Here is a 22565-nt window from a genome sequence, read left to right as displayed (position 1 = left end):
TATTAGGTCTTTCTCCCCCTCTATTTCCTAACCTCTATATCCTGCATCCTTTGATCTCATCTCCCTCTCTTCCCTGACGGTAGGCGGGGTAGGACAGCTCGTTTGCCTCCCAGCAGTACAGATGCACTTTGAAAAGATCAGTGAGCGAGAAAACAAAGAGAGTAGACAGAGACGAGAAGAGAGTCACCAGGACACAAAGCCCCAGAGCAAGCAGATGACTAGTCCAGACTCTCTCTCATACATGGAACATATAAACACAATCATACTTCTAACAAATGAAAGCAGGGGAGAATGGGGTAAGCTGTGACATTTTTCAAATATGTAACTGACAGAAATGCATTAAAACAATCAGAATAATAATTAATCGGATATTTAAATAATTAATGTGTAAGTAATATAATATATATATATGACTCTGGAGCACAAACCTTTATCTTAAGTCGCTATTTGTAGCAATAGACAAAAATACATAGTGTGGGTCAAAATTATATATTTTTTTCTTTTTATGACAAAAACATTAGAACATTTAAGTAAAGATCATGCTCCATGATGATATTTTGTAAACTTCCTACTGTAAATATATCAAAATTAAATTTTTATCAGTAATATGCATTACTAAGAACTTAATTTAAATTTAGAATTTAAATTAAGAATTTAATTTAAATTATATTTACATGTTTTCGCACCTCAGATTCCAAATAAATAGGACAATATTTGTCTGAATATTCCATCTTAACAAGCTATACATCAAAGAAAATATTATTCAGATTTCAGGTGATGTATAAAATTCAATTTGGAAAAAATGACCCTTATGACAGGTGTTGTGATTCATGGTAATATATATATATATATATATATATATATATATATATATATATATATATATATATATATATATAAAATTATATTTATATTATATTGTATAATAATATTTAAAATACATAAAATTATAATAAAAAGATAATAATGTAATAAATCATGTAATAAAAACTATGAGATCCTTTTTTGAAAATCTATAAATCTGAAGAATAAAAAAAATAGACTACGGGGGTGGCACATCTTACCCCACTCTCCCTAACACTTAAGTCATCAGATAAAGGATTGTTTGTGTTCAATTGTACAGTACATTTATGTGAATGTGAAATATATACAGCATGCCATTGATATATTACATCAGCAAAGGGAACTGCATCTACATCTACACAAGTGTCCAATACAGAAATAATGAATGTATCCTTTTACGAGCGTTGCAAATCTTCAAAATCCGATTTTACATCATGTGGGCAAATTTATAAAGTTCATACGCTAACGGACTACTTCCAATACCGCTTGGCTTAACAGCTGCAAAAAACCGTAATTGCTTCTTACAATGCATTCCCTTCATTAGTTTTCATCTTACAGTTGCTGTTAAACCTCAGGCCAAAAAAAATTGCCACTCAGCAGCCGAGCAAAAATATCTACAGTCTGTTCTGTTTAATTAAATCTGATAGACTCGAGCAGAGAAAAAAAAAATACAGCTTCATATCCACTGGTAATAGTTTGTGATGGCATGAAGCTGGGCTGGAAATAATACATAAGGTGTTCAGAGAGTTTTTATCGTGTAACACTGGGTTTCCTCTAGGCATCATACTTTTTTCCCGCCCTGTGGATCTGCTGGTACAAGGTCATGGAGAATGCCATCCCAAGCAGCTGCAGAACAGAGAACATGACATCAACGTGGGTGTGCATCAAACAGGATGTGACATCATTGGAGGAAAAGCTCCAAAACATTCCAGGATGAGTGTAATTGTAATAATTGTACCTGTAAGACCAGCACACACATTGCGATGGTCCCGAGCAAATGTTTGTTATCGTTTAGCCATTCTTCCACCTTCTCATAGCAGCCCTGAGAGTCAGAAAGAAGACGCGTGCGTAGCAACATTATGAGTAATGCTGGCTGGGAGGTTATTTTGAAAGTGTTTATAAATTGTCAAACTTTACAATGTGTACCACATTCGGAATTTAAAGTAGCTAAACAAGTTCCACAATCTTGTACATAGTCAGCTATAGTGTAAGCAAGTAGCTGACTACATTAAACTAACACTAACAAAGAGAGAAAAGCTCATCAAACACCAGTACAATTTTTTTTTCCAAAAGGTATAATATATAATAGATATTAATAATAGATATTTAATAGACAAATTAAACAACTGTAAGGTTACTAATAATATTTGATTTATATGCACCAATAAACTTTAACGGACACAAACAAATCTACCGAATACTCCAATTGATTGCAGAAAATTAGTCTGGCTGGTCTGGATTTTTCGGATTTTTTTTTTGCAATGATGTGCTTAAAAAAAAAAAAAAAAAAAAAATATATATATATATATATATATATATATATATATATATATATATATATATATATATATATATATATATATCAAAGCAAATATAAAAAAACTAATTTAATTAAATAAAATATTAATACAATACAATACAAAACAAATCAGAGAAAATATTAAAATAAAATTGGAGAAGTTTAGAGAAGATTAGAGAGACTATTTAAATGAAATAAAATACAATATAAATAAGATTAACTAGTACTAACTTCTAAAATTTTAATTTGAGAGATATTTGTATTTTTCCATTTTAATAAGACAAAATTTACATTTTTATGAAATAAAATACCCAGCCATACCTGTGACCAGAAAACATTAGTAGTGTTGCGACCGCACTCTCTGTAATGTTCCTGGCAGCATCTGTCTGGAACTGTTTTCTCCTGCAGGGCATCATGCCAGTCTGTGTGCCCAGTTACACCACAACACTGCCACTGAGAGACAGAGGGAATATTCAGATTCATTATTTACACACAGAGTGAAGAAAATTTCTGCAGACGCCTGCATATTGTTCAATACTGGAGGGCTTCCTGAGTTATCTTCCATAATTCTGTGGAGAGCAGCTGTGGATAAGATGTGGCCCAATCAACCAGCTGAACTCACAGTGACCCGCCATTACTGTCACTGATGACCGTACATCACACCTGCACCCATCCACACACACTCAGCTTGGATAATGTTCCAGGCGTTATGGAGACCGATGTTATTGTCCGTGTTGTAGAGCCTCAGGCCGTCTTTCAGATCCTGCTTAGCGTTCTCGCTCACCTGCAGAAAAAGTTTAGTTACACAAAGCACTTGTAATCCGAATAGGAGTTACGGAGTGAATTTTGGAAAAAAGAAAACTAAGAATCCTGAGAGAGTAAACCAGTATAGCAGGCTGTTGTTGTTGTCAGGATTCGAGTGGGTAATGAAAGTCTGTGCACGGTGGGTGGTTAGATGTGTGCTCGTGTGTGTGTGTGTGTAAAAGCTAGATTGAGGGGTGTGTGTGTACGCTTGTTGTTCATACTGTACCTTGTCCGTGTACACGAAGAAAAGGATGAGCAAAATCAGCTCTGCCAGCAGAATAATCAACAGAACAATGAAGAACTGCAAGAAAAAAAGACAGCTAAGTGAGTAAACTATTTATATCCAACAATACAAAGTTGTACATATGTATATACATACATTATATATATATTACTTAATATAAAAATGTCAAATAAACACATTCCATTACTATCAATAAAATGTGACCATTAACTGAAATAAAAAAACTAAATAAATAAAATAAACAAAAATGTATTGTATGTACATACATATTATATACGTATATATATATACACGTATATATATATACATACATACACACACAAACACATACATACATATATATATATATATATATAAAAATTAAAAGTTTTTGTGACTCAACTAAACAATGAAATATTCATATGCTTTGTAGCATAACGGAAATTTTAATTTCAGCACCTGAGAAGAGCAGTTAAAAATGCAGCGACAGCTGAAGTGATGAAGTAAGTTTTAGAAGTTTACTTTATGGAAAACAAAGTTAAAACATAAAATGCATAATTAAAACAGAATTTGCAAAACCTGACATCCAAGGATTACACTAACCCAGGTTAAAAATAACTCTGGATTAACAATACATTCCTTATGCAAGTGTGCATTGCGGGAGTTCAGGTGTTGACTTACACTCAGCAACAGGCACTTGTTCTCCTTGATGGCACCGAGGCAACCAAGAAAGCCCGTTACCATGACGACGGAGCCCAGGGTAATGACCAGATTGGCGGCTGAGAGGGAGGGGAAGGAGGGGGAGAAGGTGGCAAAACTGCCCTGAGAAACGGACAGCCATATTCCCACACCTAACAACCCGCAGCCCGACAACTGAGAAGAGACAGACAGCAGAAAGCATTTCACGTTAATAAACAGACAGAAACTCATTCATTATGGATCAAACACGCATAAACATTCAGTTTGACAGGGTTTCTTTAGGCTTTTACGTGTCCCAAAGTGTAAAACCGACTCTCCGGTTTCATTCGCTGAAGTCAGTAGGTCTCAGGAGGAACTAAGAGGCACTTCCTGAACTCAGGTTCACTCAAGGTGAGCTGTACTTACTGTTTCAGGACGGATTAGGATGTGTGTGCGCATGCCTGGCCAACAAAACGATACCTGTGTCAGCTCTCCCTGCTGTGAGAGCAATATAAATGCTAATGGGTCCGCAATAAAAGGTTGTTGTTGAGTATCGAAGTGTGAATTTTGTGTGTGTCTAGATCGTAGAAGAGTAGAAGGTGTGCTTGTTGGGGAGAAACTCTCTAATTTCATGCTCAGGTAACCGAAATGTACTCCAGTTTGCTAAAGGCCAGGCAAAGGGAAAAGTTATGAAACACACCTGGACAAGTTCTAACAGAAAACCAGAATACGCTGTATTAACGGCACAAACTGCTACATATGTACCTGCAAAAGTGGATTTTATACAATAAATGTCAAAATGCTTTCACTGTTTTATCCCAACTATACTGCAAGTAAGCCAGTTGTAGGATGATTTACAAGTTCACATTTATAGATAACACTGCACAGCAAGACAAAGTTATATTTATTTTACACTCTGACTTATTTCCGTGATATGGCAAAAAAACAATGAATATCTGATGTTAAGATATAATGCAAGATTATTTAATACAAATGAATATGAAAAATACTAAATATTACATATACATATAATATATACATGCCTATATACTGAGACACCTGTTTTCACAGGCTAAAATATGGTTTTAAGTCAGTTATTTCTATCTTTCACTGTTGTGTGTCAGTAGGAAAGATCAGTTTACATTTCCTAACATTAATTTTGCCTTTAACTGTAATAATCCAGTGAGATTTTTTTGTTTGCAGAAGGAGTCAACGGCCAGTTCTCCACACAGAGATAATGCACAATATAATCTTTCTAAAGATTATATTAAACTGTGTGTTCTGAAAGATTAAATATGTATAAATATAAATGATATGAATTCATGAATTAAAAAAAAATCATGAAATATTTTTAAGGTTTTCAAATGTAAAATTTAGCAGGGCAAGATGTTCTCTGTTAATCCTTCCTTACACAACGTGTGTCATTGCGAGATATGCCCCACAGTGCAGCGGTCTGGCTCCCCACACACTCTTCTTTTGAGTGTAACTGAAGGTGAAAAGCTGTGTCATTCAGTTCCCTCGAGAAAATACCCAGCATGCACTTTGAGAATCACTGAGAACCACGAAGAATCTGAAATGACAGAACCCTTGTGCACGGAAAATGATGAGTATGAAAAATAAGAGATAAAACAGGTGTGTGTGTGTGTGTGTGTGTGTGAGAGAGAAAAGCAGCAGAGCAAGTCAGAAAAATAGGTTAAAGATGCTGAAAACTTTAAAAACCATGAAAATGAAAAGTATGGCACAGTAATCAGAAAGTCTGTGAGGAAATAATTAGGGAGCAAATGCAAGCATGGAAAAATAAGCCAAAGAGCACACAAACTAGAAAATAACAGAATAAAACATAAACAGGAAGAGCACAGAGTAGGACTATTCTGTCCACAGGAGCAGACAGCTTTTAACCTAAATTTTAGTATTCATGACGCACTACCAGAATGTAGACACACACAAACAAATTGAATTCAATCTATTCTCTCTGCCTTTGGAAAATCCTACATAATGAGTTTGTTCTTAATCTAATCCTGCATTTCAAATTGGGGGACTATTCATTCCAGAGGTTTTCTTTATAGTGCACTGCATTTAAAAACACATAGACCGAGGTAGGCATTTACTAGATAAATGGTCTGAAGCAGCAGCAATCAACACAATCAAGGTGCGTGAAGAGGAGACTGAGGAAAAGCAGGGGAGTTGGGTCAGGATGGAACGTGAAAAACTAGGCTAAAAAGGACCAAGGACAGGGAAGGGTAAGGAAGGAACAAGGTGTAAGAAAAAGCAAGAAATAAACAGGAAAATCCAAAATACTGTAACTGGCCTAGGTAATAAAAGATAATGAACAGAGGGGGGAAAATGACAAGAAAGAGGTATGAAAAGAAAATAGGCAGAAAACATCTAAAGAAATGGAAAAAAAGAAAACAATGACAGGCAGAAAATTAAAAAAAAAAAAAAAAAAAAAAAGGAATAACAGGAAAAGGGATAGCAAAGGAAATGAGAAAGGAAATGGATAGAGAATTACAGAGAAAAGAAAAGTGATAGAAAAGGAATTGACAGAAATAAAAGCAATAGTAAAACAAACATGAAAAAAGGAACTGAAAGGATAACAGATAGGAAAGGAAGGAAAGGTGGAGAAGAGAAGAACAGAAAAGGGCAAGAAAGGGAATGAAAAAAGACAGTACAGGAATAAGGATTACAAAGAAAATTAAAACAGAAAGGAGCAAAATAAATCAATACAAAAAGACAGGAATGAAAATGAAATGAAAGAAAGTATAATACTAAGGAGCAGGAAAGAAAGAATAGAATAGAAAGAAAATTAAATGACAAAGGAAAGGAACAGATAGGAAACGGAAAGGAAAATGACAGCAAAAAAAATTTAAAAGGATACTGAGGAAAGGACTTTTTACTAAACGCAGGCAGCACTGATGAATAAGCTTCAGAAACATACCAGAGAAGAGCCAGACAAGTTGAGTCAGTTGTTCATGTTAATAACACATCCCACATGCAAAACTGACCTCACACCCACTAATGAGTGTACTGTGTGTTTGTGACCTTGTGCAGAGTGAAGTGAGTCTGGCCTTAACTTTCTGACTCATGTATTAAACATAGAGCTGAGAGCCATCAGGCTCAGTAATGTCAAGCACATGAAATATAGATTACCAGCGACCTAAAACACCTCCTCTATTCCACTCAGAAACATCATTTGCTCCCCATTTACATTCAATATAAAAATACAATAAAAATCCACACAGTAGATCAGGGGTTTTTGTCTCATGTTCTGAAAAGACTTTATTCAGCGCCTCTGTAAACCTTGTAATTCTAAACAGAAACGTAATTTCTCTTTAAAATTAAATTCCTGTGAAGCAAAAAAAAAAAAAAAAAAACACAAACCATTCCATCTCAAGGTAATTCTATATAAAGCCTTCAAATGACTTTTTCTTTCTATCTCACTCCTCCATCTTTCTTTTTATTCCCTCTCCGCCCCGCTGTTTAAAGTGTACAGTGTAAAATCTTCAGGCATTTGCAATCTTCACATAATTTTCTAATTCTTTTATGTTCCCTTTTCCATCATTATATGGGTGTATATGTGGGTGTGTGTATGCAGTGGGAGATTTTAGATCAGTCGGGGGATTTTTCTCAAGTTTCCTGCTCGCGATTGGGTGCTTCCGTCATTAAACTGGCTCCGAATCAAACAAACAACAACACACAGCAGATCAAACGAACGAAATCTCACAACTCACAGAACCGTAAACTGACACACAGACTTCCTGTGGCAGATACACAACAACAACAACATAGACACAGATGACTGATAGTTAAACTGGAGGCCTATAGGAGCTGTTAGAATGAAAAAGGCGGGGGGATTTGTTTGAGTGCTCTAGCTGAGATGAATATGTATTACTGCCTTTGATCTGAAAGCATTTAACACCTACTGATGAACCTACTTTTCTCTCACTGCAGCACACGTGTCTGACATGTTCACGGACATACAGATTTTCTCCAAAATTATTACAAGAGCATTATACCCATTCAGACTGATTTCTGAGTTTTTAAATGTATAATTCATATATTTGAAAATTAAAGATGTAATTAAAGTGTAACTGGAATATCCTACACATTTTGAGGCATGCATTTCCATGCGTGAGTTTCTAGTTGTTTATGATTTATTGGAATCTTTATAAACTGGCTGCAGTCACAACTACCAGTTTCTAGCCACTGATGTATTTTATAGCTGAATGATACTAGAAACATATTTCTCTAGCTATTTCCATGACTTGGGATTTAATTAATATCTATGTTGTTGTTTTTTTTTTTGTAGGTTAAAACTGCTATTTTTATTTTATCCGTTAATTTTTATTACTGTGGGGTCTGCTGCGTGCAGCTTTGGAAAATAAACACATAGTATATGCAAAAAAACACAAGCATATTATTATCCCACGCTGCATGCATCCGACAAACATCCGCATGAAAATCAAACTGCTCAAAAAAGCGCTCTGGTTGAGAACATTTTAACTGGAAAAAGAATAATGAAAGGACTCGTATTGTAAGGAAAAGTAGTGGGTTTGTTTCTTACAGACATGCAGATTTTCACTTCATAAGATGTTAACTGACGGACTGAAGTTTACTTGTGGATTACTGGGAAGTTTTTATCAGCTGTTTAGACTCAAAAACAAAATCGTCTTCATGTTGGTTATGAGCATTTTTGGGCAAATTATTCCTTTAATTTTTCCTATTTAGGATTCACACAATTCTCCATCTCCATGTATGAGCGATAATAATAATGCTTGACTTGCCTAATGATCTGTCCCAAACTGATATCATTGGCTGAGCCAGAAACATTGTTAAAACATTCAAACAAGTCCCACAGAGACATCATGCTCACTTTTTCGGGGAAATCATTGTACAAACTGTTTACTTATAGCAGTCTCTGCACATTAAACTTTGACAAGAGAAGGCATTTTGACATCAAGTAAGTGTGGATAATTCATACTGTGATTCGACACTCACCCAGAACAGCAGGTTGAAGAGGAACATCATGTATTTCACACAGCACAGGCATCCACGAGCCATCTTCAGCTTCTCGAACTCTAGGAGCAACACAAACGACAAGTCCAAGTAAAACACAACGTACTTCCCACCGGCAGACACCCGCTTATCCTGAGGCTTCCCTCCAGGTGGGACGGCGACCACGGTACGGTCACTCTGTGCCGCTTGATCTTTGACATTTGACCCCCGGGAGCCGTAGAAGGCCCCCACGGCCAGGCGGTGACCCCGATGGGCCGCCCGGGTGAATTCTGATTCTGCGCTGTCCAATGAAGGGCTCCGCTGGACCTCGGATTCGTGGCTCTCACACCTCTGCATCATCGGATGAAGGCCGAGCGGAGGGCATGTTTTACACACACACACTCACACAAGCTGCAACTTAACAAACGTGTCCAAAGTTGCCATTTGAAAAGATTTGACAAACCGCCGTGCTCACAAAAACACAAGAGCTTCAGAGGACACAGATCTCAGGTTTCTCGAGGTTGCAATTCCTTTGCACTGAGAACGTCTTTCTCCTGGTGCTTCCTATTTGTCTTTTCGCCCTTTGCGCTGTTCCTATTGTGCATGCAGGAAAGCAGAGCATGTGCTTTCAACTTTCCCCGCTCTCGCTCCATCGCACTCTTTCATTGCTCTGCGCTGGCATGATTCGCTTTGCTGCATGTACCACTTTTTTCTCCACACGCTCTTGCTTCCCTGCAGTGCTATTATTAGAGATCTCCTCTCCCGGCTCTTCCCATCCCAACTAGTGCTCTGTCCCTCTCTCCGCATCCTCCTACCTTCATTCGTTCATCCCTCTCTCTCTTTTTCTTTGGCTCCTCCTCCTGCACTCTGGCCAATCTGTTTGCAGGTCAGTGGATGCGTTATCTCCCTTCCCATGTACCTCTGAAAGTATCAGTAGCCAAGCGGGAAAATGAAAGCTGATTGAGGGAATAAATCAAATCCTACACACAATATTGCAGAGATAAGACATACCACATGTATGTCTTATCTCTGCAATATTGTCTTTGTGTACATGCCATCTCGCTGAATCAGAGCGCTTTTGCAGAGAGCTTTGTGCAGGGCCAATGTTTCCAGGTCATTTCTTTGTTGTCAAGTGTAAAGAGTTCATCTGATTTGTTGTTTTTTGCTTTTGCGTGGATGGTGCCCTGCATGATCTTTCAACACAATTACGTGTTAAAGGAACACTTCACTATTTTTGAAAATAGGCATATTTTCCATCTCCTCTAGAGATAAACAGTCGAGTTTTACCGTTTTCGAATCAGTTCAGCTGATCTCCGGGTCTGGTGCAGGATCACTGAATCTGATTAGACCAGTAGAATATCACTCAAAAATGACCGAGGATTTTCGATATTTTTTCAAAAATTGTGGAGTGTTCCTTTAAAACACACTTCTGACCAAAAACAAAACAAGCGTTTGCTTTCATACTGGGTCAGAATTTGTGCTGGTGATATTTTAATATTCTGTACATGCAGTTATTTATTTACTTTTTTTAAACCAAACAACCAGCCCAAAAGCAACTGCTTAGCAATGCTAAACAAACTACGTTAAACAACATCAAATTAATAAATCACCTTCAAGCTTTGTGGAGTTTAAAGCTACAAACTTTCAATTCCAGTCCAGGCTGCAGTCTCTCATTCCCATTTCTATTTATCAAACGAGTCACATTCAATAAGAGCCGTTCTCGTTGCTAGTGATCCTGATTTAACCACTGGCTAGGATGCTTACTGACCTCTAACGTGAGCTGCAGTGAAGCGTGGATGAGACAGCTTGAAAAACAGACTGATACTGAGTCTAAATAAAGTACATGCATACAGCACAGTTCATTCAAACAAATGAACAGTCTCAGGGTACTGTCACGTTTAATTTACACAATCCATGTTTCCAGACTTCTCCAGCACTAGGATTTCCCGGCAAGACAAATTTTCAATGTTGCATCAGCTGAATGATTGACACCCTAGTACCTGATAGCATAACGGACAGAACAAACTGTACATCTACAACTGACAGCTGTGTTTTTAATAACGCCTGTAAGAATTATACAAAATTCAGTGAAATCTGACAAAATACACCACCGGGTATGTCTTAGTTGAAATAAATAATAAATGTATAATTTTATTCCAAAATGCAAAAAAGGTTTATTTTAGTCTTGGCCTGAAGTATTATAATTTAGCTAATATAAAAGCAATAAAAATCATGGTATGTCTCTATTTATGGAACTAAAAATGCATATGTGTGTTTGGGGGATATTTCTGTAGAGATCCTCCTGTGACTATTTTTTTTTCCAGTAATAATTCTTTCCCTCCGGTGCTCTTTCCACTCTAATTAAATGGCATTGTGATCTTGTGTAACTCAGTGCGTGTGTGTGTGTGGTTATATATTGTGTATATGCTGCTGTGTATTTTACCCTGCGGCTTTGTGAGATCTGATGTTCTCAGGAAACTCATTAGACAGGATTTATTAACTGAACAGTGTTTATTTTGCTGCAAGGGTGGACAATACTTTCCCACAGCTGCACACACAGGCAGCACATTTATACACCTTTTGAGAACCTCCCATAAACGTATAGTGTATATTAGTCTATTTTGCCACTGTTTTCAGATGACTTTTAGTAAAGTAAAACAAACTTTTATCATACGCTATGAACATTTCAAATCACTGAGAGGCGTTTGTGTGAAATAATTTTTTATTAAACACAATTTTAAAAGGACTAAAGAAAATAAATAAGTAATTCTAAACAACTTTAATACAAAACAATTGTAATATGTTTAATAAAAAAATTGTTCATTTCCGAATTGTTCATTTTTAATCCATGTTCATTCATTATGGATTAACCAATGTTAATTAATAAAGCCAGAAATTACTTTGTCATCATGACTCACAGATAGCTATACTGGACCGTTCCCAAATAGTCATCTTTTTTTTTGTTGTTTTTAAAAAAATAATAGTTAATCGGTTTGAATGGAAATGTACTTATGAGTACATAATTTGGCCCTCAGGGGTATTGCAAAACAAGTACGCTACAACATGCTTTGGGCAAACTGTTTGCTAAAATCATCCTCCTGATTCTGTTCTACGGATCTTGGGGGAACAGCACATGTAGTACACACACGGAGTGTCAGGCCCCGAATAGCGGAACATAGAACGCTCCTGGGATACTATTCTGGAATATTTTATGGTTTGTGTGTCTCACGTGGCTTCTGTCTGGGTGCCTGAGAAGAGCATATTTGGTAGAAGCGGTGCAGAATATCTGTTCACAGGTACTTAAGGCATCCAGCGCCAGGAACAGCGCTCATTTATTATACATCCAGAGAAGAGAGGACAGAGAGGATTGCAAGATAACTGTTGGAGAGAGAAAGGAAATCGACAGAGAGAGTAACAGATGTTTTGTTTGATTGTTTCCTTCGGTGTTAACCAAAGCCTTGTTGAATGTGTATTTTTAGTACAACTTTTTAAATCTCTTGAGTATAGGAATGTGTGCAAATCATGCCAGAGAAGTGCAGTATCTGGAGAACATTTAGAAAATTCTCCAAAAGAAATCTATTCAGCAAGCATGCAAAACTCACACATGCATAATGACTATACAATTATTATAATTCAACATATAATTCAATTAGATTTTTTTTAAATAACAGCATTTATTGAGAATAGAAATTTTAGATAACATTATAAATGTCACCTTTGATCAATGTAGTGTATCTTTGTTAACTAAAAATACTCACTTCTTAAAAAAAAAAAAATTACATTACATTAATCCAGAATAATATTGTGCATTAAATGTATTAATAAATTAAATAAATTAGCTTTTTTTTAAATATATTTTTTTAAATAATACATTAGCAAAAGCCTAAACCTTTTTTAGTCTGAATTTTTGCCAGATCCTCAAGGTGGTCACAGATTTTGGGACTCCTCTGTATGTATAGTAAATGCTGCCCAGATGTGTGTTTAAGGAGTATTAATTAAACAGACTCCAAGGAAGCACAATCTGCCATCTCGTACAACACTATAATGAACATCTGCCTGCCAATCTGCTCAGCGCTCACACACACACACACACACACACACACAACTTCACTCGATACACTATACTGCATGACAACTTCTGGGACGACAAGCTTGTCGTGTCTTTATAGGAATGTTTCTCGTCGTACATGACTGTGGTTTCAAAGAGGCCATTTCCTTCAGCTGGACGCGTCGGCTTGCATGTAAACCGCACTCTTGGGCACTCAAGAGGGATGTATTCCCGAACAGTCTGCCCTATATGTAAATCAACTACCATTAACTCCTCATCCAGGGAATGCTAGCTGCCTTGCTGGCAAAAAGCATATTCTAACACTTTCCAGGGAAATGGAAGTTGCGTGTTGGGAAAGAGGGAACAAAATTAGTGCCGATTTCATCCTCTAACAGGCAAAAAGCTATTTTATCCTGCTATATGCCTTTTATTTCTAAGAATCATAAAGAAGCTACGGTCAATAAATACAAGTGAAGCCACAAGTATAAAAAAAGATAATAAACAACACTGTAAAAAAAAAAGTAAGCAGTAAATAAAAATGATTGGAGTATGTTTTACAGGACAATACTATTTTATTCTTTCTACTTCAAATATCAATATTTCATGACTCTTTCAACTTGCATGCTCAGTTGAATCACTATTTGCATACTAGATGTGCAATCGTAAATAATGCATGCTAGACTATAATTATTAAGCCCAGGTATCATAAATGCAAAATATTTCCATGTATGCATAGAAATATCCATTCTTTCCAGGCTAACAAAGCCCAAAAACATTTTATGATGTACATTTTTCGAATAATGCAGAAAAGAGATCTGTGATATATTTTTAAAACGCATACACTACACACATTCATCTTTTAAACACTTTATTCACACGTAAAAGCCTTTCAAGCCGATCTCGCTGTACCTCTTACATTAGTAATGAGCTTTTGTATCATTGAAATATCTGTCAACACACATCGCATCCATGCTACATGTAATAATTTCCCGAGTCACACTGAGCTGAAGGCTGCATGCAGCACGTCTAAGCAACAGCAGAAACAGGAAACAGCCTGTCTGATATTTTTTAAAACAACTGGCATTTTCATAAGACCAACTGTTTAAGCGATGGCATTTTAATAGCTTCCCTACACATGCATGAATATTAAAGATGCCTTCCTCGCAGAAAACTGCATTTTCAAAACAGAAAGAAGGCCTTTGATGAATGAGATTCTAGCTTTAAAAACAGGTGGATTAATTGTCTCTCAGGCACCCGAAACCCAACAAAAAAAAAAAAAGCATGCCAATGTGCATATGATATTTTGAACGTGTTTAAGGTTAGAGCTACACTAAAGGATAATTTATTGTAAAAATGCCCTTTGATGCAAACATTCAGCACAGGACGTACCCTTCCTGTGTATGACAGCCAGAGGGCATGTGCCGTCTCAGTCCTTAATTACGTCATTAGCTCTTTCCTCGGTTGGCTATTTAAAAGAAGCTGCGCTCTGACCTGCTGTAGCTCACACTTGACGTCTTTTCTGTTTTTATAATACTATTTAGCATTAACTTTGTGACCTCTTTGGAGGTGAGAGGAAGTTTGGGATGCACTGCCCTCTAGTGACCCTGGACCACAAAACCTTTATCATAAGTGCTACACTTAAGGTAAAGGTTTATTAGTAGCAATAGCCAATAATATATTGTATGGGGCAAAATTGCAGAATTTTCCTTTATGCCAAAAATCATTAGGATATTTAGTAAAGATATATAGTAAAGATCATGTTACATTAAGATATTTTATTTTATTATGTAAATATATAAGAAAATGATAACTAATACGCATTGCTAAGAACTTAATTTGGACAACTTTAAAGGCAATATTTAAATATTTAGATTTGCACCTTCACATTTTTAAATAATATTACTATTGCCTATCTAAAAAAGCATTCATCAATGGAAAACTCATTAATTCAGCTTTCAAATGATGTATACATCTCAGTTTCGTAAAAAGTGACTCTTTTGTGGTCAAGGGTCACAAATAGGATCTTTACTTTCAAAAATAATGAAAGAAGTTCTGAAAACTATTGTCCATAACCCCTAACCCTGTATTTATATGCGCAAGAACACCAAAACAAAACATTAGGTCACATTTTGATTATGCATGCGCTGTAAACATATTAACCTATTAAAACATATTAAAGTATTGGAAATATGCATTTAATTCAAGAATGTTAAGTTAATATTTTTTAAAAAATTGTATTAATTTGATCTAATCAGTTCGGATCATGCTGAAATGTAATGCAATATTCCAGTAGCTGTAGTTTTGCTTATTTATTTCAAATTAAAGGCTTAACCAAAGCACAGACCTCAACAGGCGAATGTGCTCTCAGTGTTTCCATGAGTCTGCAGCAGACACGCAGCAGCTGCTTTCAGAGAGATGCGCTTTTAGATGCGCCAATTCTGCACATTCCAGTGTAGCGCTAATCACACACACACACACACACACACACACACACACACACACACACACACACACACACACACGGGGGAGAGAGAGAGAGAGGGGGAGAGAGAGAGAGAGACTGACGGAACGTTTACTGAACGCTTAAAAAAGCCTCGTTTAATTAAACTGTAGGCCTTAAACACAGCTGCACTCTTTTTACATGAACAGCGCCATATCTGCTCCATCTGCTGTATCTTTCATATCAAGAACTTTCCGTAATTGGAGACGTTTTCCTGTTCAGACAAACTGATTTAGTTTGACGCATTCAAACTTCCACGTACGTCTATATGCGTTTAAACACACAATTATAACCACTTAACAAAAGAAAACTGGAAGCGTTTCCTTAAACGCAGGTATAAACATACTAGCGACTACTAGACATGAGCCGCACGAGAAGCTACACAAGCACAGGCTTCCATAGTAAACAACTTTAAATGTTACAAATGTAGTCAAGGATAACACTTTCAACCGTTTTTTAAGCCTTACTCACCTCGTTGGAAGCACAACTCGCGATTTCCGACTTGCTTTCTTTTTCTTTACGAGGAAATCTCCCCACTTTCGTTTGCGTTTGTTTGTATGGGGGTAAAGACTGATTTAACTGTGGCCCGTGGACGTAAAACGCATGCAAACTATCGGCGAGCAGACGTCTGATTTCATGGTAGTCCAAAAAAAAAAGTTCCGGAGCTCGAAGAAATCGGGATGGCAGTAAGTTTTCCCACGAACGGAAACAGTGTAGCAGGAAAGATGGAGAGGCGTGACTTCGCTCCCGTTTACGGTCAGAGAGAGAACTGCTTTAAATCCGCAGGAAAACACCGCCGGCGTTACCCTGCAGGGGGCGCCAGTCCGCACGAGCGCCATTCATTAACAACGTGCAAAAATAACGAGGCTTGGCATTTCTAAAAATACAGCGTGCAAAAGCCTCTCTTAGTCCCTGAAAACTTTCTCTCAACAAAGAGCCTGTGGAAAAAGCATGCGTAACGCTTTTGGAAGATGACAAACTAAAGATGTCAAACTCATTTTATATGAGCTGGTTATTTATTTATGAAGAGTTCGTTTGCAAAAACAGAAAACTAAAAATGTCAAATAAATAAATAGATCCTTTTTTTTTTATTGTGCATTACAGTTAAGCTTAATCAAACTGCAGCTTGGTTGCTTTGATTAAATAAAAATAACTACAGCTAACAAACAGTAAAACACAATGAAACCATAACAATAAAAAAAATATATATTATTTTAGTTTTTTAAAATGTTTTTGCAAATAAACACTTCATATATTGTGTAATTACATTTTCACATCCCTGTTACTTAGACACTTGGATCAAAACAGAAATTTTTGCAGTTTTATGTTGAATAATAATTTCATAATAATTTTGTTAATTACAAATCAACATTATGGCATATGTTTTTACTTGTTAGTATTAGCGTTATTACCAATGCACTAAAAAAGCTGCAGGACACCGAACTGTCCTATATTTATGTCAAAAAAATCTAAATAGTAGTCACAAATGAAAATAGCCCTCACATTTATGCCAAAAGAAAGGTTGTTTAATTGCAAGTAAGTTTTGCAGAATAAATAGAACAACAACTAAATGTAAAATAAATTCTGTACTTTATATGATGAAGAGAAAATCAAGACATTTCATCCAATAAATTAATGTGAATATATTGAGAACGGACAATTGCGTGTGAGGTTATACAGATTAAACAACAGAAATTGTTGCCCTAAATCAGGTCCAAAAAAACCCCAAAACAATCCCAATCGTACATCAATAAGCCTTTTTTCTAAGCCTTAGTTTTACATTTACATGCGCCAATATGTACTGTAAACTGACAGTGTGGTTATATATGCCATTCTATATTCATTACTGTTAAGCCGAAACTGGATAAAACCACAGATGTACCTTTAACGGTATCAATAAAGACAGCGCAAACAAAAAGATGTTCCTTTGCATAGTAGCGTAGCAGTCTTAGATTAGCATTATTTGGCAGCAAGACATCGCCATTCGTCCTAATCAGGGCCTGTATTTTGCACCTCAATCAGCCAATCCCAGGATTCATTATTTAGACACCCATGTAGTTGCACAAACGGCCCAGAGTGCGGGTGGACGGGCCGTTCGGACCGATGAAAACAGCAGCTGCGTATTCTGGTTGCGCAAAGAGACACAGAGTAGCCCTTCAAGCGGTATGATGAGATTCGTGCATGTGCGAGTCAGTCCCAGTGCAGACTGAAGCCCTTCGAAAGCATGACGGCCTCCAGGTCACTGTCCTCCTCTTTTTCTCTGACCCGCTGCTCCTCCAGCAAGGCCACGAGCGCATCTCTCTGCTCCACCACATCCAGCATCTCGCTCAATATACGCCTCTCCTCCGCCAGCTCATCCTCCCCCTTCAGATCGTCTGAGAGAGAGAGAGAGAGAGAGAGAGAGAGAGGTGCTGTGAAGCTGTTATTAATTGAAGAACCATTACGAGAGAAAACCACAAAGGATTAAGGGGAAGTCGAACTATTAATATCCTCGATGTGCACTAACTGTAGCGGACCCGTCCGAATGATGGCCAAACTTTTACTGATGTTTCCAGACTTTTATTTCTGTTCCCTTTCGCCTTTCAGAAATCACCGTAAGAGCTGAACAAAGTGATACAAAACGTATATCAACATTACCTGACATATTCAGCGATGCTGACAAAAACACTTGTATTAAATCAACAGCGTATAAAAAACACAAACCTTATGCCTTTTCGGGGGGTTGCTAAATAAACTTGTTACATCTCTTTCGTGAACGAGTTTTAAGCCGTAATGAAGCGTTCACTCTCCCATTCCCCTTCTCTCTTTAGCGCCGTGCGTTGTGAAAAGCTGATTTTGTTTCAAAATAAAAGTCCCCCATAAACAACGAAAATAATTTGGTCATTAAACATTAAATATTACAAAGGCAACACCAAACAAAATAAATTAAAATTAACTCTTATTAAAGCCTGTTACACTCCCACCAAATTATCAATGTTTCTCAAACATGACTAATTTCACTTATAACTCTTGTGTGCATCAAGTGCAATAAAGTCCTTTTGAAGATGCATTCACTCCGCTTCCAATAATAAGACCAACTTCTGAGCTGGCCTTTCTACTATTGAGGTTTTATGAACTCGTTCTCCTTTCTTGTTTAGTCCTTTGTCACCAAGTGCTATTTTGGCCTTTCTTACCAGTCCATCTGAACTCAGAACAGTCTCAGTAATCCTTCCAAGCCTCCATTCACTCCTTGGTAAGGTTTCATCAATATCCATGACTATGTCACCAATTTGAAAGTTCCTTTTTGGAGCATGCCAGCATTGTCGAGCAGCGATGTTGTGGAGATACTCTTTTTTCCATCTGCTCCAAAACTGTTCAGTAAGATACTGCACACGTCTCCATCTCTTCCTCATATACACATCCTCTCTTATGAACTTTCCTGGTGGAGGTAGGGCTGTGGTGGATTTCATGGTAATCAGATGATTAGGTGTGAGTGGTTCTAAGCTCTTGGGGTCATTCAGGTTGTCAACTGTAAGGGGTCGACTATTGATTATTGCCATGGCTTCATAAAGCAAGGTGCGCAATGAAGCATCATCTAGCCTGCCTGCTGAAAGGGTGATGGTAGCACTAAGAACACTCCTTACAGTTTTGATTTGCCGTTCCCATACACCCCTGCATGACTAGAATGGGGTGCATTCAAAACGAAATCACATTGTTTGTCGGTCAAAAAGTAGTGAGCCTTTCTGGATCGAGCTCCTGCAGTGCCAAGTTCAGTTCGTTCTTTGCACCTACGAAATTGGTACCTTGGTCACATCTGATCTGTCGTACTGTGCCTCGAATTGCGATAAAGCACCTTAGACTGTTAATAAACGCATCTGTGGACATATCTTCTAACATTTCTATATGAATAGCTCTTGAACACAGACATGTTAGAAGCAGACCATACCGTTTGTGATGTTTCCTTCCTTCTTTAGTCACAAAAGGACCAAAGCAGTCCATTCCACAATACATAAAAGGTGGAGAAGGCTCTACGCGTTCTGAGGGAAGATCGCTCATCCTTTGTCCTTCAGCAGGTCTTCTCAGTCTTCTACATGTTACACAGTTGCGAATGTAAGATGAGACCGCTCGATTTATTCCAGGTATCCAATAGCCACACGATCTGATTTCATTTGTTGTGAAACCCTTGCCTTGATGTTTTACAGTTTCATGACAGTGTGCTATTATCAACTTGGTTACATGATGCTCTTTAGGAAGGATTAGTGGATGCTTAAATGAGTCAGCGTCCGATGAGCGATTTAGTCTACCTCCCACTTTGATCATACCATCTTTGGCATCTATGAAGGCATCCAAGTAATGAAGTTTACGGTTACTTGGAAGTTGTTTTCCTCGATTCAACAGATCAATCTCTTTCTGATACGTTTGCCTTTGTACTCCTCTTAGAATCAAGCATCTAGCATCCTCTTGTTCACTTACAGAAGCCGGTGAACTTGCTTTATCCCTCTTGATCCATCTCAGAAGACGTGCAATGGCTTTGGTAGCTTTAGACCAAGAAGAGAACTTGGATAAGTGATCCACAAGATCTTTACTTTCTGTGGTCTTCGTTTGTAATGTCTGAATTTTCTTTACTTCTGGGTCTCCTACTGGGAGATCCAGCACAACATCTGAGGTTGTTATTTCCCTTTCCCACAAGAATGAGGGACCAGAGAACCAGTTAGATGAGAGCAGTTCATTTATTGTCCTTCCTCTAGAAGCAATGTCTGCTGGATTTTCATCCGTTGGGACATACAGCCATTGTTCAGGTTCTGCACTTTGACGTATTTTTGAACTCTATTGGCTACAAACGTGTGAAAACGATTTAGCGTCATTATTTATGTAACCCAAAACCACCTTTGAGTCAGTCCAAAAGAATTCGTCAACATTAGTGAGGTTAAGCTCTTCTCTGAGCATATTGCTCATCCTGACTGATACCACAGCTGCCGTTAACTCTAGTCTCGGTATAGTAATGATCTTTGAAGGAGAGACCCGGGCTTTGCCAATGAGAAAAGTGCAATGAATTTCAGCATTCTCATTTATCATTCTCAGATAGGAACACTGACCGTAACCACAGGTACTTGCATCAGAGAAATGATGCATTTCGGTTTTCACAATCTTGCGAATTCAGATGGTACATAACATCGTGGTATATTCACATTTCCCAAATTGACGAAGTCATTCTGCCATCTCTCCCACCGTGGGCTGAGAGCAGGGGAGAGCGGATCATCCCAGCCTGTACCTTGGCGACACATTTCTTGCAAAATCCTCTTGCCATTCAGAACGTACGGAGCTACAAAGCCCAAAGGATCATATATGGACGCAACAGTAGACAGTATACCACGGCGTGTTGTAGGTTGACCCTTTAGTGGTATATGAAATTTAAAGCTGTCACTCTGTATGTTCCAATGGATGCCCAAAGCTCTTTCAAGCGGCATGTCATTGAAGGTGAGATCTTTTGTTTCAAAGTTTACAGCGCATTCTGATGCTGGTATATTCTGCAAAACAGTGTTGTTGTTTGATACAAACTTATGAAGTCTAAGACCACCCTTTGCACACAGCTCCCGTGCTTCCTTTGTCAACTGAATGGCCTCTTCTACTGTCTCTACACTTGTAACTCCATCATCGACATAAAAATCTCTAATGATGAACTGAGCACCTAATGTGTGTGTTTGGCTGTGTTCATTGGCTAAGTATCTTAGTCCATAGTTCGCGCAACCGGGCGAAGACACTGCACCAAACAGATGCACTTTCATTCGGTAATCTTGAAGTACTGAATTTGCATCTCCATCTTTCCACCACAAAAAGCGCAGATAATCCCGATCCTTTTCTTGGACATGGAACTGGTGGAACATTTTCTCAATGTCACAAGTTATTGCTATTGGATGTCTTCTGAACCTTACAAGGACTCCTGTGAGATTGTTTATCATGTCTGGTCCTGTTAGTAAATGTTCATTGAGGCTTGTACCTTTGAATTGTGCGGAACAGTCAAAGACTACCCGTAACTTATCTGGCTTCTTTGGATGGTAGATGCCATGATGGGGTATGTACCACTTTTCACCATCGGTTGCATCATCATCCACTGCTTCTACGTCACCTCTTTCAATGATGTCATTCATATAAGTAACATAGTCTGTTTTGTACTTCTCATTTTTACAGAACTTCTTGTTCAAATGATTGAGTCTGATGACTGCAAGCGCTCTGTTGTCAGGCAAGTATGGTCTCTGTTTAAATGGAAGAGGCATTTCATAATGTCCTTGAGCATTTTTCCTTATTCCTTCCTTGAGTTTATCTAGAAACTTGATATCCTCTTTAGAGACTGTCCTTTCCTCTGCTGTAACATCCTTAAAGTCTGACTCAAGTATCCGAACTGCATCCACAGGTGTCAAAGCTGGTATCTCCCTTGTAGCTATTCTGTGACAAACACTGAATCCAACCGATCCATTAATGCTTGGTGCTGAGCAGCCCACAATACTCCAGCCTAAGTCTGTTAGAATAGCATATGGTTCCTCATCCTTACCTAGTATGACTTGCTTGGGAGCTAGCATTCTGGGGCAGTTATATCCGATCAGTAAACCTACTTCACAACTAAGAAGTGGTGGCATTTTGTCTGCAATTATCTTCAGATGACTCCAGTTCTCAGCTTTATCCTGTGTTGGTATGTGATCACGATTAACAGGTATACACTCCTTTGTATAAACTGGAGGAAGACTGATATGTACTGATGAATTGTAACCTCTGACACAAAGACCAGATACTCTTTTACTCTTAATGATCATGTTGTCTCCAATCATTGTGGTTAATTTGAGTTTCACTGGGTGACTGTCCGTTTGTAGCGTATTACTAACTTCTTCATCAATGAAAGTAGTGTCACTCTGTGTGTCTAGTAAAGCATACACAAGCTGTTCAATGGATGGATTTTTAACTGACGACACCCATACCGGTACAA

General features: G+C 37.6%; 2 protein-coding genes across 2 annotated transcripts in view; both read right to left on the bottom strand.

Moving 5' to 3' along the window:
* Positions 1-933: 933 nt before the first annotated feature.
* LOC122343397 (tetraspanin-9-like) lies at positions 934-9869 on the bottom strand. The gene is made up of 7 exons (XM_043237834.1): positions 9063-9869; positions 4071-4262; positions 3393-3467; positions 3042-3146; positions 2684-2815; positions 1802-1885; positions 934-1689 (listed from the first exon to the last, which is right to left on the bottom strand). Exons 1-7 carry the CDS (start codon positions 9417-9419, stop codon positions 1618-1620), a joined length of 1017 nt encoding a protein of 338 aa, XP_043093769.1. The 5' UTR covers positions 9420-9869; the 3' UTR covers positions 934-1617.
* A 7242-nt stretch (positions 9870-17111) lies between these two features.
* The window catches only part of LOC122343293 (protein-methionine sulfoxide oxidase mical3b-like), a 33821-nt gene continuing 28367 nt past the window's right edge, over positions 17112-22565 (bottom strand). Inside the window, 1 exon segment of the mRNA XM_043237676.1 lies at positions 17112-17982. Coding sequence (XP_043093611.1) covers positions 17798-17982 — 185 coding nt within the window. The 3' untranslated portion in view covers positions 17112-17797.

This window comes from Puntigrus tetrazona, chromosome 4 (genome assembly GCF_018831695.1).
Source record: "Puntigrus tetrazona isolate hp1 chromosome 4, ASM1883169v1, whole genome shotgun sequence".
Classification (NCBI taxonomy): domain Eukaryota; kingdom Metazoa; phylum Chordata; class Actinopteri; order Cypriniformes; family Cyprinidae; genus Puntigrus; species Puntigrus tetrazona.
Note: the sequence above shows the minus strand (reverse complement) of the source record. Positions and strands in the feature narration are given on the sequence as shown.

Excerpts from the sequence above, each read along its gene's own strand:
- LOC122343397 (XM_043237834.1), bottom strand. The coding sequence starts at position 9,419 with ATGATGCAGAGGTGTGAGAGCCACGAATCCGAGGTCCAGCGGAGCCCT. Across the intron at positions 2,816-3,041 it reads ACATTATCCAAGCTGAGTGT|TGGCAGTGTTGTGGTGTAAC; the intron begins GTGTGGATGGGT and ends TCTGTCTCTCAG. Across the intron at positions 1,690-1,801 it reads TGTGTGTGCTGGTCTTACAG|CTGCTTGGGATGGCATTCTC; the intron begins GTACAATTATTA and ends TCTGTTCTGCAG.